At 31.3% G+C, this 14161-nt stretch overlaps 1 protein-coding gene across 4 annotated transcripts in view; it reads left to right on the top strand.

Annotated features, from left to right (window-relative positions):
* LOC143191182 (putative peptidoglycan muropeptide transporter SLC46) overlaps window positions 1-14161 on the top strand; it is a 70996-nt gene that overhangs the window by 35560 nt on the left and 21275 nt on the right. For all 4 annotated transcript variants that reach the window (XM_076395998.1, XM_076395999.1, XM_076396000.1 and 1 more), the window contains exon 2: window positions 9622-9925. In XM_076395998.1, the coding sequence (XP_076252113.1) occupies window positions 9622-9925 (304 nt within the window). The remainder of the gene's footprint in view (window positions 1-9621; window positions 9926-14161) is intronic.

The following is a 14161-nucleotide window of genomic DNA, read 5'->3' on the forward strand; positions in this document are numbered from 1 at the left end:
GCTGCGATAGAATAAGGCCATGAAGAGCCGAATGAGTTATTGGCCTAAAATATCAGTCAGCTCAGTGATACATCTATTGTCCGAGAGACGAAGAGTGGAGAAATATCTCGAATAGACCTCGGATATAAAATCGTAAATTTGGGGGTCGTCTGTTTCTCTATGAATTTGGTTGTTCCTGACGAAGCAGGGGCCATTAATTATTCTCCTGAGAATTTTGTTTTGAAAGACTTGAATACGTTCTATCTGACTAGGTGAGACGTATTTTAGATAGACACTGAAGCCATATAGAATGACTGATCGAACCAGCATCTTGTACAGGAGAGATTTTATAGAGAGTGGAAGCCTGCTGGCCCGGTTGATAAACGGGAACAGCAAATTAACAATACCTTGACCTATATGGAGGGACTAATAGGTCGGTAGTCAGAAGGTAATGACTTAGCTCCTTTTTTGGAGATAACTGCGATGAATGCATGTTTCCATGTGGATGGAAAGTGTTGCAGCCTCGGAATGGCGTTAATGATATTACTTAGTTCGGCGAGCTGCTTGTAGGGAAGATTTTTGAGTTGGGCTATTGAAATATTATCGAAATCCGGGGCCTTCTTGTTCCTAATCTTGCTGATCATTTGCGTGAGTATTTTAGGAGTGACTAGATGGTTTAAAAGATAACTCGGAGGCCCTTGAGATCGAACGGAGCTAGCATTCCTAATGATTTCGTCGTTCTCAGCAGCGTTTATATTTGTACCAGGAGGGAGGTGTTCCATTTGGGCCTCATAGGTTTTAGCGAGGAGCTTGGCCTTTTCGTGGTCGGTGACTGCAAAAGTTCCTGTTACCGCTGACCGTTTTGCGCCTTTCCCACGAGTCTTTTAGAGAGTCGCCAGAGAGTTGCGGGGTCGTCCAGCCTTTGGTCCGCTAGAAATGAGTTCCATTTCTCGGATCGCCAGGCTTTAATGGTTTTCTTCACTTCTCATTTTACTCTGTTGGCCTCCTTTTTGTCTGCCGAGTTGAGGGTATCGCGAGCTTTACGATAGAGACGATTTTTGAGTCGGATCTGTGACTTGGTGTCTTCAGGAACTGGCTCATTTATTATAAAAGATAAAAGATAAACTATCCCTTATCTTCGAATGATGAATTCTGATAGGCGGAGTGAATGTCTCGAGTTAGCTTCGACACAGCACGCTCGAGTTGGTCAGTTCGATCAATCTCCGGGATTGGACCGGATTCCAAGAGAATTACCTGATACCTCTTTCAGTCGGTTTTCTTTCTGGCTTTGAAGCGAAGAATTTCGATCGCACAACAATCTCCGAGAGTTAATATAATCGGACGATGATCTGAATGTAACTCGTCGAGAACTTGTACATCAGAAGAACGATTGATGTTCCGGAGAATGAAAAAATCCAGAATGCGAGGAATGCCCCATTGTCCAATAGCAGTGTAATGGGTAGGCTCATCCGGTAGAGCGAGACCAAGCCCTAAGTTAGCGCTTAGTGTTGCGATATCGTTGTCTGTTCGATTTGCGCGTTCGCAATCCCACATAGGATGTCGAGCGTTGAAGTCTCCATCGATTATTTTTGAGGTTGGGCCGTCAAAGAGCGTTTTGAAGGCAGACGATTCATGCGTGGAGCATTTCCGGTACTGGGAGGTGATCACTATTGGACGATCTTGAGTTTCCACCTGGATAGAGGTGGATTCGATATTTGGTGATGATACAATTGAAGGCAGAAGGTTGTGTTTGATTCCCTTTTTGACTAGGATAGCAGTTTCGCCACCGCGACTTGGGACACGGTCATTCCTGTAAACCGTGTAGTTTAGTAGGGAAAAACGAGGGTTTTAGGGAGGAGAGGGTTTTATGAGAATCTCCTGGATAAGTGCTATAACGCAGAAATAAGCTTAATACTTTGGTTTAGTATATGCGTTTAACATAATATCAGTATATAAAAGGCACGATATTGCGCAGCCTTTCGTAATTTACCTGGTGTTGTTTAAGTAATATTGATACAAGGCCGATTCTCAAGATAATGAATGAGGATTATAGAGAAAATATCTTTTTATTTACCACTATTAATCTGCTGAATTCAAATTTAGCAGTTTCAACCACCCAAAGATTGACCAAAATATTCATATGCGTTTATAATTTTAATTGTGGCTTCTGTTTTTTTCAGTGACTTTTAAATTTGTTTCTATCAAATTATTTCAATATTTTTTAAAAGTTTTATGCAGTTTCTACCCAAGGTTTTCCTGAGATAGGTTATGGGCCATTTACTAAATAAAATGGTGGTGGTTACTCTAATGTAATATTTTGTTAATAAGTTTTGTTTTTATGAATGGACAAGACATGGTTAGTCTAGAATTATCATCCATATCGACTTAAGAATATTCATGGCCATAAATTCTGGTTGGTAGTCACATCCAAATATAGCACTTTGTGATTACCACTTGTTCAGATTGATGCAACATGAAGCAGATTTGACTGGCACATTGTTTCGTAATGCTGAAGAACTACGAAAATGTATTGATGATTGGATCGCTGCCAGTTACAGTTACATGTTACCAGAATATGGAAAATATGTTGGAAGTGATGGAATATTCCACTATTTTTTCTCAGTAAATGCCTTTTTAAAGTAAATGATCATAATATATATGCAATCACTTGATATATAACAAATTGACATTTATAGCTTTACCAAAGGAACTATAGGTGGGCACTACTAGGAAGTATATCAGTTATAATCATAGATCTTAATCTATAGTTTTTACAGATCATGGGATTTCATCTCATTCTTTTTGTTTTGAATTTTAACAACTGTTTACCTTCATTTTAATTAACACCTAATTAGGAGATTGCTGGCTTGTATTGGTTGGCATTTAAAATATATTATTAGGTGTTTTTCTGACAAATAATTGTTGTGAAAATATATCTAATCACAACCAATCCAAATGAAGTCTATCGGCTGATTATTAACTTGTTGTTCACCTAATAACATTATACGTCCTTCTGGTTCCACCCAATGCACCGTTTTTGCAGTGCGAATATTTTGACGTCAATTCGAAATCTATGGGAGTGGCTTTCCTTTATTTTGTTAACGGTCACAATTTTGTACAAAAACAAAAGTAAACAACATAATTCGATTTTTAATTGGCCTAATTCAATTTTATCTAATATGCATTATCTTTGTTTTAAAGTTTATTTAAACCTTTTCCGTTTTGAATATTCTATGAATTTATTGTTTAATTTTGGTCACTGGATTTCATTTCCTTAAATGTCAAGTGTATTTTAAATAATAAGGATGTAATTATGTGATAGTATAAATTATTGAACGGGGATGATGATTCAACAAACATGATATTTTTAGATGTGTTTTAAAGTGTATATATTTAAAATTAGTCTGCATTGGTTTTGTTTGAACATTTAAATTAAATTTTTGAATGACTGGTTATAGCATTTTAGAGACTTTGATCGGATTTAGTTGTTTCTCTTTAATTATAATAACCTTTAGCTCTGTTGTAATATTGCCTTTACTATATGTTATATTTATTTATGATAGTTAGAATTAGTTATAGACGATGAAAATATAACATAAAATATCTAATGTAAATACTTTTTAATTAATAACTTTTCAAACCTCTATGGCGTAACGGTATGGGAAACGTATTAGTATTTTCCGGATGTGAGTTGTTAGAGTCACTTAACGTGAGGTCTTAAATATAATGGTCAATTTCTCATACGAACTAGCTGTTTGCAATTAGTCGAATGTTGGATCTGGTTAGATTATACAGTGTTACAGAAAAATGTTTCTCAAATATTTGTATACTTAGTTCCAAAACATAAACGGATGTTCGGTTCAGAAAAAGGTTTATTATTCAGTCATGGCCAAATCACGGGGCCAAACGACCCATTTTTCATTTTTCAGACGGAGCAAGGTCTGGAGAATAGTGTGTTAGCACTTCCAAATTTAATGTTTTCCAATTCCGAATACAGAGAATTTAATAGCCAGTATATGATCCAAGTAATCTTTTCGATATTGTCGTTGAAGCAGAATTTGACATGTGACCAAAAGTCTTTCAATGATTTTTGGCGTAACTTTATACGGTACAAATATCCAAGTTCGTACATTTTATATAGTGCGTGTGACTCAAAATTAATGTTCCGATGTTTATGGCCCAACATATTCATATCTAGATAATTAAGACTCGACAAACTATCGTCGACATAATTATAACTCAACATACCAAAAGTCCGGCTATCTATGGCTTAACTTCCGCATATTTACTTCTATAAATATGTTTATGTTAGCAAGAAGATTGATTACACGGATATAGGAAGTCCTCTGATTTTGGGTAAAATGTAGTATTATTTCTGGAGTATAGGAATTACTATCAAGATAAAAGTGAATTAAATAGTGGAGACCAATTTAAATGCACCATTAATTGATTGTTTACTATTTACTAGTTGTCATATAAAACAAACTTTTAACTTGAGAGTTGAAAATCGTCTCTTTCCGATGTTCTGAACATTTTAGATTTGATATGACATAACATGGCTGATGAATATGGGATTCTAAATAGCGAATGCTTCATGATATAGTTGAAGCTGAATTGGATACAGTTAGAGCAAGTGCAGGAGATCAGGTATTTGGTATCAGCAAAACATGAAAGTTGCGATTGATCGCTAACTGGGGAGAGATTTAGTCAAAAATATTCGTGTACCTTCGATACCGCGATATACGATATGGATTGATGGTGATTTTGAGACCTGTATATTATTTATGATGAATATATTATCATAATATCTGGACATATAGACGATTGAGCATTTCAAGCTTGATTAGGATTTGTTCAGTTCAGTAAAAGTTTTATTTATTAGTAAAATTAACTTTTTCTTCTTTAGATACGCATGCAAAAGTATAACATTGGTGGTAAAATTATTTAATTAGGATAATTTAATAAGTATAAGTTAGTTAGTGCCAGTTAATACTAGTTATTTTGTACTAGTTAGTATCAGTAGTGATTCAAGATAATATAGACTATAAATTGAACAATATATGACGAAGTTTGGTACAAGAAATTATAAAGGAATAATTAAATTAAAAACTCTTTTGCAAGTTTATTCTTCATGTTGATTAAAAATAATGTTTTTTTAAACTAATTTATATTGAAATTAAATGTTTTTTCTTATGCTGTCCAAATGAGGTTAAGTATGTTACATCTACTATTACTATATAATATGTTTATCTACACGGTTTTGTTTCAAACCAACACACTTCTTTAAAATGTATATAAATGATTGTAGAACCTTGGCATAAGTAACAATTCGTACCCATTGTAAATGTTTTTATTCAGTTTAAGGCCAAAACCGCACTATACTCAGCTATATGTCAATGTCGGTATCCTATCCCATCCATCTATTGTAATTATCCGTTAATTATTGCAAATTAACCTGATGATCAGAAAATTGTCTATATTTTTACCATAACAAATATTTTACATCAGTATTTATTAATAACGCAAAATAGCTATTGTTAAATGTAGTTATGTAACTATTGTCTTTTTATGGGAATCAAAAAAATCAGAATCAGTTGCTAATAATTATATCTACATGATGAAGCACATAGATTAGAAATAATTCTTAATCTTGTTAGTTATCATGCAACGTATAGGCGCTTGCATGTATTATGACCCTTTTTTCAGTTTAAAAAGGCAATTGCTGAGAAAAAAATTATAGAATAATTAATTAAAATTAAGTATTTTAATTATTTTTAATAAATTTAAATATTATTTAATATTAAATATTAATCAAAATATATGTGGTCTTTTTTTAAACTTTTTTCCATATTTCTATTAAGATGGCGATACTGAAAGAACGATATTGGTTCGGTATTGATTCAGCTAACCCATCCAATAAGGCAAAGCACAACATATAACGCCAAAAGGTCGCACGTTGCCGCAAATTCGACTTTTGGTTTACGTTTGCCAGTTTACAACTTTTAATTATTATTACTAATGTTTTGACAACTTTTGTAGATATTTGGCAATATGACCCACCAGTACCAGCCAAATTAAATTTTATAGGCTAATTCGGTTACAGGCTCATTTATATATTTTTCAGCTAAAATAAAATGAGTACGAAAAGTTCGCCCAGAGTTTAAAACGAATCTTACATTTCTATGATGTCATCGATGATGACTGTTTTATTAAACAGCATTATTGGTAGTAGTAGATGAACTTTTCATCGTCAGTCACATAATGCCACAGAAAATCGTTGACCACTGACTGAAATGATGTTTTCAGTCAATTCGTGTGATAACTAAAAACCGATAAGAGGTAAGACTTTTTGGACCTTTCCCATGGCATGCATGTGTAGAGCAGGATAATATTTATTCATTTAAGATACTTGAAAGTTGAAAAAACATTGCGATATTTTTGATGGTGTAGTTTAATCTTATTTACCTTGTGGTAATTAGTTATTGAATATAAATGTTTGATAGTCAAATTTCTAATTTTGAATTCATGTGTAAATCTAAAAGGGACAGTCTAATTGTTTAAACGATACAGTTTTAGTGAAAAAAAGATTATGTTTTTCTAGTTTACTGTTGTATTTGGTCGTGTTACCGCATTAGTAAAGTCAGACTACTGGTTTGACTTAATATGTGGTTATTCAATAAGTGCGAGTGAAATAGAATTAGTCTACATATATTGTGTGATGTATTATTGAAGTTATTTTTTTATTTGGCCAGTGAATGTCATTACGTATATAATATGAATTATGAAGGGTTTAGAAAGCAAGTAATTTTTATTTTACTTTAAAATCTACAATATTTTGCGGAAAGAACTGGGGACTGTTGAACTACGAACACAAAATGACACTGGGTGTTTAAATCTATTGTAACATAAACAAACTCTTCATCCCTAGATGGCTCACTTCTCTCACAATTCAGTCTTAAGACAAACATACGTCTTGTCTTCGTATATACAGTTTTGGTATATATAATAATATAACATGTACATTCCAATGTCCCGATTTGGAATATACATCTTTCGTGTAGATACATAAATTTAGATAATGAATCTTCGTTAATTTTGTTATAAAGTTTTAAAAATTGTATTTTTTTAAAGTTTCATTAACCCGCTCCATGGGTTATATTTATATCATTTAAAACCTATGTTTTCAGATAGTGTATAAAGGGATGATTTACATTTTCCAAAGATATGTATTTCATAAATTTGATCGGAAATAGATCTAACATCAAGATGAATTTTATTCGTCAGCCTCTTCGTTTGTGAACGCTTAATCTTGGGCTCATAGTTCAGTCAGTTAGAGTACTAGTGCACTACGTAGTATACTACCAGTATAGTCATATTTAGTATATATTTAAAAGGAAAAATTTCCTCTGATTTTAGTTTAAATTCATTTTACATTTTGCAAACTAAAACTGGCATTATATTAATCATACGACGTCATCTATGACTTCCAATGTCTCTTTTATTGGAGGGCTGTATATGGTTGCAGTTTATTGGCATACACCTACGGCTTTATAAAACTTTACCTGAAATACTCGATACTTCTATTCAGAAGCGAGTTAAAAATCCAAAAATCGACCAAGAATTTGATAGCATTATACAAAAGAAAAGTTAAATGCGAGTTACTTTCAAACAATTAAATAATAATTATTGTTCTAAATTTGTGAAGCAATCTGTATGAAAATATACATAGTTTACAGTATAGTGATCAAATAATCAGATCATTCTCTCACAAAGTTCTAGAAAACTAAGTACTAAAAAATACTTATTACGAATTATTGCAATGTTTTTATTACCATATTCGTCAGACTTATACTTACCTGTTATCTGGCTGTTTTGTTCAAATGTGAAAATATTCATGAGTGGAAACGATTTCGAGTAATGATGTTTCAACACTCTTCTGAAGACTCCTTTTAAATATGGAAAAATATTATAGAACAAATGAATTATATTGTATTGAATTTTAAAATATATTTGTAATCTATTTCAAATTATAAATGTTTCGGTTTGTTGTAGAACAAAAAAAATATTTTGAACAACTTAATTGTAAACTGCAAATTTAATTGAGAAGATTAGTATTTTTATATACTTGGATTTTAACATTAATAACACTTAATTTTTTTAAAATTTAAGCTTTAAATTTTAATTTGGTTTTAAGCATCCAAACTTAAAACGTGAACTTCTCTGCGTTTCTTTAATAATAATTTTCTCGAACAAGTATATTATCGTACAAGACTGAAGCGTCGAAGTAAAAATAGAACCGCATGATATGGTGCCCGTTTTATTCCTTTAACCACTTTTCCTTAGGTTTCTGCAGAAGGCCATCTTGTTCTTAATAGATGTTGGCTCATCCACTTGTCATGCACACCGTTCATTGTCAATGGCCGGTATTTCGTGGCCGCTGTGTTTGTTTTGTGCAATTAAAAATCGAATTAGGAATGAGAATGTTGTTTTGTGTTTAGTTTCAAGAGGGATCATTTACAAGAGTCGATCGAATGCTACTTCCTAACTGTTTAGGAAGTAGTATCATTTTGAATGTATTTTTTGACATTGGGTTTTATTTACATGTATATTTAGACTGGTTTTTTTTTCATTAAACTGGTGGATCTAGGATAGTGTAGTATGTATGAATTTCGCTTATGGTGTCTTTTTTCATATATCTTATATCCTCTGCGTTATTTTAATTAATTAGCTTTTACGTTACTGCATTTTTTATAAGGAAGAAGTTATGGATTTATTTCTGAATTCCGCTTGATTTAAAATTAATTTAAAATGTTCACTTTATCACTTATATTTGCCTTATTATTGTTTTATCAATTAGAAACAATTAGAATAAATAATTATTGTCCCAATATGCTACAGAGAACTCTCCTTTTTCTTCAGTCAGTCAATTCGAATGGTAGTTATTTCCCTTCCTTTTTAATCTTTTCCATCGCATGAAAACACTTGTATATAGTTGACTTATCAATTGCTCACCTGTCTGAAAGTTCAATAAATATGAATATGAAAAATATAAAATGAATTGTCTTCCAACTTTTTTAGTCGTCCAGGCCGTTCTTTGCCATTGACATCAATATAACCACTTTTAAATTATTGAAACCAATATCAACAATTGGGATATAACCGAGTTCTCAATAGAAAATTGTTTTGTGGATAAATGTCACTGGTCAAAATACATACAATCTTCTAATATAATGCGAATTACCTGATTTAATTAACGTGACTGAATTCCACTTCTGTGAGAAATATATTCCGTTCTTCCTGACATTTCTCTATTATTTTAATAATAGAGATGCATTGTTTAAGAAAAAAATAATTACGCCATTTCGTTAAAAACTCTTAAAAATAATTGTAGTTAATCATCTATATATAATTTGATATTATTGGCTGTATGTTAATTATAATACTATATTTAAGTTACATATATGTATATTTTTCATTATATGAAACATTATTTCTTATTCTGTTTATCCACAGATATTTTATACTTATTGTATTGTATACTGTTTCGAAACAAAGAGAGTCAAGTTCCTTTTAATTCACTTATTCAAATTGTTCTCTTAATAGTAATTAGTAGTATATCAATTACATTTTTATTTCATGCAGGTTTTGAAGAAAAAAACAAAAATGACGAAGACAGCGAGGACAAAAACTAAATCAGACGATAAGAATGACACAAAAAATGTTTCGGAGGACAAACCGAAAGAGAAAACAATGGACTCCATGTCATGGACGGAAAAGTATCAGTTTCTCAGGGAAAACATTACCGTTGAACCGATGCTGGCCTGTTACATTATACCCAGCGTGTTTGCGAGCTTGGCCACACAGAATTTAAATTTGGAAAAGGCTTGCAGAGTGAATCTGGGTTATTCACCGGAAGTATGCGATGCCCTCAGTGCCAGAAATACACGTAAGTTGAAATATTATATAATAATACTATTAATAGTTTAATATGCAGGGGAATAGAAAAATAATATGAACGCCATACAATATAGTATTTTTTTGTGTGTTGGCAATACTGCTTCCATGTAAATAATGCATATGCTGTGTTCTGTTTATGCACGGAGTCTTGTAGCTTATATTTGACTATATTATTCGCTTTATTCCATGGCGGTTAAAATAAGTGATCGCTGAAATGTGTGAACTCTTAGACACCCAAAGAAAGCAAATCGTTAGTGCTTGGTTAGCGGGAGCGTCTTATGACGACAATAATTGATGGCTGTGGTATGAATAGAGAATGAGAAGTAGATTTCCATCTCCAACATCATTAAAGCGATTGGCGCATGTTTTAATACAAAAATGGGACAATAATCAGCTGAAAACTATTCAGACACTATGAATTTGTATCCCGAGGAACTGCGGCAATATTACACGCAAATGGGGGCCCAACATCTTATTAATAAATAGATTTTTGTATATCAGGTGTTCATATTATTTTATTCATCCGTTATTTTTTTATACAAAATATTTATAAAAACTGGAGTAAATTTCATGTACATTTATTAGTTGAATCAAGTGAAGTAATTTATTATATCTGTTACCTTATGTATTATTTACTATTATAATATCTAGCAAAACACTATAGTATTAAATACATTTTATACCACAATAATACTATAGGGTAAATTAGATGGCTTGATGAATGGAGGTAAAACGAAATGAAACAGTGGTGTTTACATTATGTGACCGTTATTTATTGGCTATATAAAAAATGTGAAAAATACTAAATAGATATAACGGATGGCAGCGGTGTTACCTGTTGACGAGGCTCGGGCAGTCAATGGTGGCACGTCTAAACCAAACGATAGTCGAGTACTGAAAAAAATCGAAATACGCTTCATTAACATCCCAGATAAACGTCTCGGGGCTGTCAGCTATTCGTTATCGGGTTCTAGTTGGCGCTACTGCAACCCCGCCCGTGTTCAACATCTAGGATTATATTTCTGGGTGTTTTGTAGACCCTTATTCCACGATGTAAAATTCGACATGGCTCAAGGTCGCTACAATACCATACATAAGTATTTGTAAAAATTTAAAATCAAAACAATATGTGATTTAAGAAAAAAATAAGTGTGTTATATGATATATTTAATATATCTAAACATCTATTGCATTTTGATACCTCCGAACTAATTTTGGATTTTGGAATTTCTAGTCGCTTTGTTAATTCGCAATTTTTTTTAGTATATTATGGCTTGCCAACTTTAAACATAAAATATGTTTTAATATATATAAAAATTATGTCGCAATTTACGTAAGACTGTTTTGAGATAATCCTATATATCCACAAAAAAATTAATGGACTTTAATGCACCATGCAAACTTATTTTCAACAGTTTTACTTGAATAAAGTTGGCATATTTCTACTTAATTTGAAACAATTTTTCAGTCATCATTTTCTTCATTTTAGCGATGTTATTTTCAGTTGAAAGGTTGATTGTAGATCAGAACGAGCTAAATTACATTATGGCCACTTTAGAACATACTGTACTACTCTGTACCTGCCCATGTTTCTAATAATAAAACTGCAAAATACTGAAAATAATGTACTAATGTCGCCATCGACTCCACATTGAGGACATTTGTACGAAATTAGCGACAACATAATTGTGATTTTGCCCTTGAAGGGACTTTATGTATGCTTTAAAGAATACATACATCTTCTAATTTTCAGATTTATTATTGATTCCATGTTCTAATACATTCTGTAATAATTAAAATATTGTTTATACTAATATAATTTACTTAAATTGTTTATGCTAATATTTATTGAAGTAATTGAATGTTTGTGCACAATTTTTTATAACATATTTAACTTTTTTTAATCCAATGAAGTCAGTGGTTATTATATACTTTTATTTCCGAGATTTAAAAATATATAAAAAAAGAAAAATATAGAAAAAACTACTTCTATTTTGGTTTAAAAAATCAAATAATACTTGGAATTGGTTACAACAAGTTAATGCACGCTCTTATTAACTTGCCTTTTGTTAAAAAGTAGTTACTAAAAGTTAGCATTAGAATGCCATCAATTATAAACTGTATAAATAGATATAATACCAATTCTAATAATAATAAAATAGTAATATGTTTTTAAATAATTTATTGTAGCTAATAATGATTTCCCGATGGTGTTAAGCTATCAAAAATGTTTTAATTATATTTATATAATTATTTTCTTCAACTCAAAAAACAGAGAAAATTAGGAAGCATTATTACAATACCGATATTAATGTTAAATTATTAAATTTGGTTAAAGAAAAATATGTATTTTATTACCGAATATAATAAGGGTAAGAATCATTAAGTATTTAGATAGATAAAATATTAACTAACATGATGATACATGATTAATATCACAGAAAAAAATTCTTTAACTTTTAGGGCGATCTAAGAATCGATCTCATCTTTGAATTATAGTTAAGAAGTTAAAGGCAAAAGTAATAGTGGGAAGAAACGATATTTGATGACGCGAGGTGGCGCAATATGCGAGTTATCGTAGTGATCACTGCTGATCATTGGTACTTAAATAGAGCTTTATTGACTAGAAAATATCGAGTAACAATTTCATTTTGTAGGTGACTTTCTCTATTTATAGTCTCGTTAGGCTATAGGATATATAGGTTAAAACTGATGCATGGGAGTACTTACGAATCATTTTTTGCTTCTTCTCCTTCGCAGCTGTGATTGAATGCAAAACCGCTTGCGATTTTACTTTTTGAGCATTATTCCCATGTGAAAAAGTGACATTCAGACATTTCAGATATTTCATATGGTGCTTTATTTGCATAAACGGTTAGAACAGAGAATGTATATAATACGAATAGAATATAAACTTTAGGAAAATGGCATACGATTTTGATTCTTAGGGAGAAATGAAGACACTAACATGAATATAGATACAAATTGTTAGTTTTTTATTTTTATGTATTTATTGGTTCTTTCTATTAAAAACACAAAATCATAGTAATAATGTGTAACCGCAGTAATAAACTATATGATAATTCATATGCGTTTTAATACCAATATGCTTATTGTATAATACACACCGAAATGATGAAATATACATTTCACTTTTCCATAAAATGTCTGACATATTGCGAGATAACACCGAAGAATAACTTGTGTTTGCCCTACTTTGTAGAACTAGTACATTTTTCTACATGGTCGCTTGGCAAATACATAATTATTATAAATGGGAAAACATACTCTTTTGGTTAATAATCACAATTATTTAGAGCGGAAGATTTGCAAACGTTCATAGCGGAAAATAAAGTTATACAAGCCAGTAATTTTCAGCCCCTACTGCTATTATGTAGATATTAAGGTAAAATAGCAACGATTTCATTAAAATTAATTGGTTTGGTTGGGAATAAGCGAATATTCATTTGAGTATGATTTATGCGATCCTCCATTAACTACATTTTCAATTTTACGTAAAAATTATACTTCATTTATGATTTCACTTAATTTAACGTCAGCTTACGTTATTATTTATTATATACTCCATTATAATTTAAATAACATGTCTAAATTTTGTTATGTATCTAACATTTTGTCTAGATTTTTTTGTATGCCTATCTTTTGAATAAATTATAAATATTTGCATTTATAGATTATTGGCTTATTTTGTTATATACATGAGTTACATAATGTGTATTGTTAAAAACCACAACGTTTATTTTAACCTAAAGGCACTCGTTCAATCCTGTTTTATAATAGACGAGACCCTTATAGTGCAAGCATATTACTCTTCATGTTACGTCACCAAACGCCAGATCGAACATTCAATGTTGTATTAATACGCCATACGATACCTCCCCTCTGAAGAAACGACCAAAAGATTGTAAGTGGTGGTTCTTCCGTCTGGCCAAATAGGCCTCTGCATAGTTTATTCATTTCTCATTTCATTCTTTTCATTGCTTTATAGAACTTATGTTCAAAAGCGCTACAATTACTATTCATTATTATATATATTTTTTTTATTATTTATTAGTCTTCCTGAGTCCACAATCTGACCTATTGGCAATAAGTATTTCTTATGTCTATATTATATATACATGGGATGTAGAAAATCACTTCATTAAGCAATCTTCTGTATAAAATATTATCTTAATTAATTAGTCTTAATCTAAAGCTTATTCTA

The sequence above is a fragment of the Rhynchophorus ferrugineus genome, unplaced genomic scaffold, assembly GCF_030347505.1.
Source record: "Rhynchophorus ferrugineus isolate W39M unplaced genomic scaffold, kcgeb_rfMv2 rfM2, whole genome shotgun sequence".
NCBI lineage: Eukaryota > Metazoa > Arthropoda > Insecta > Coleoptera > Curculionidae > Rhynchophorus > Rhynchophorus ferrugineus.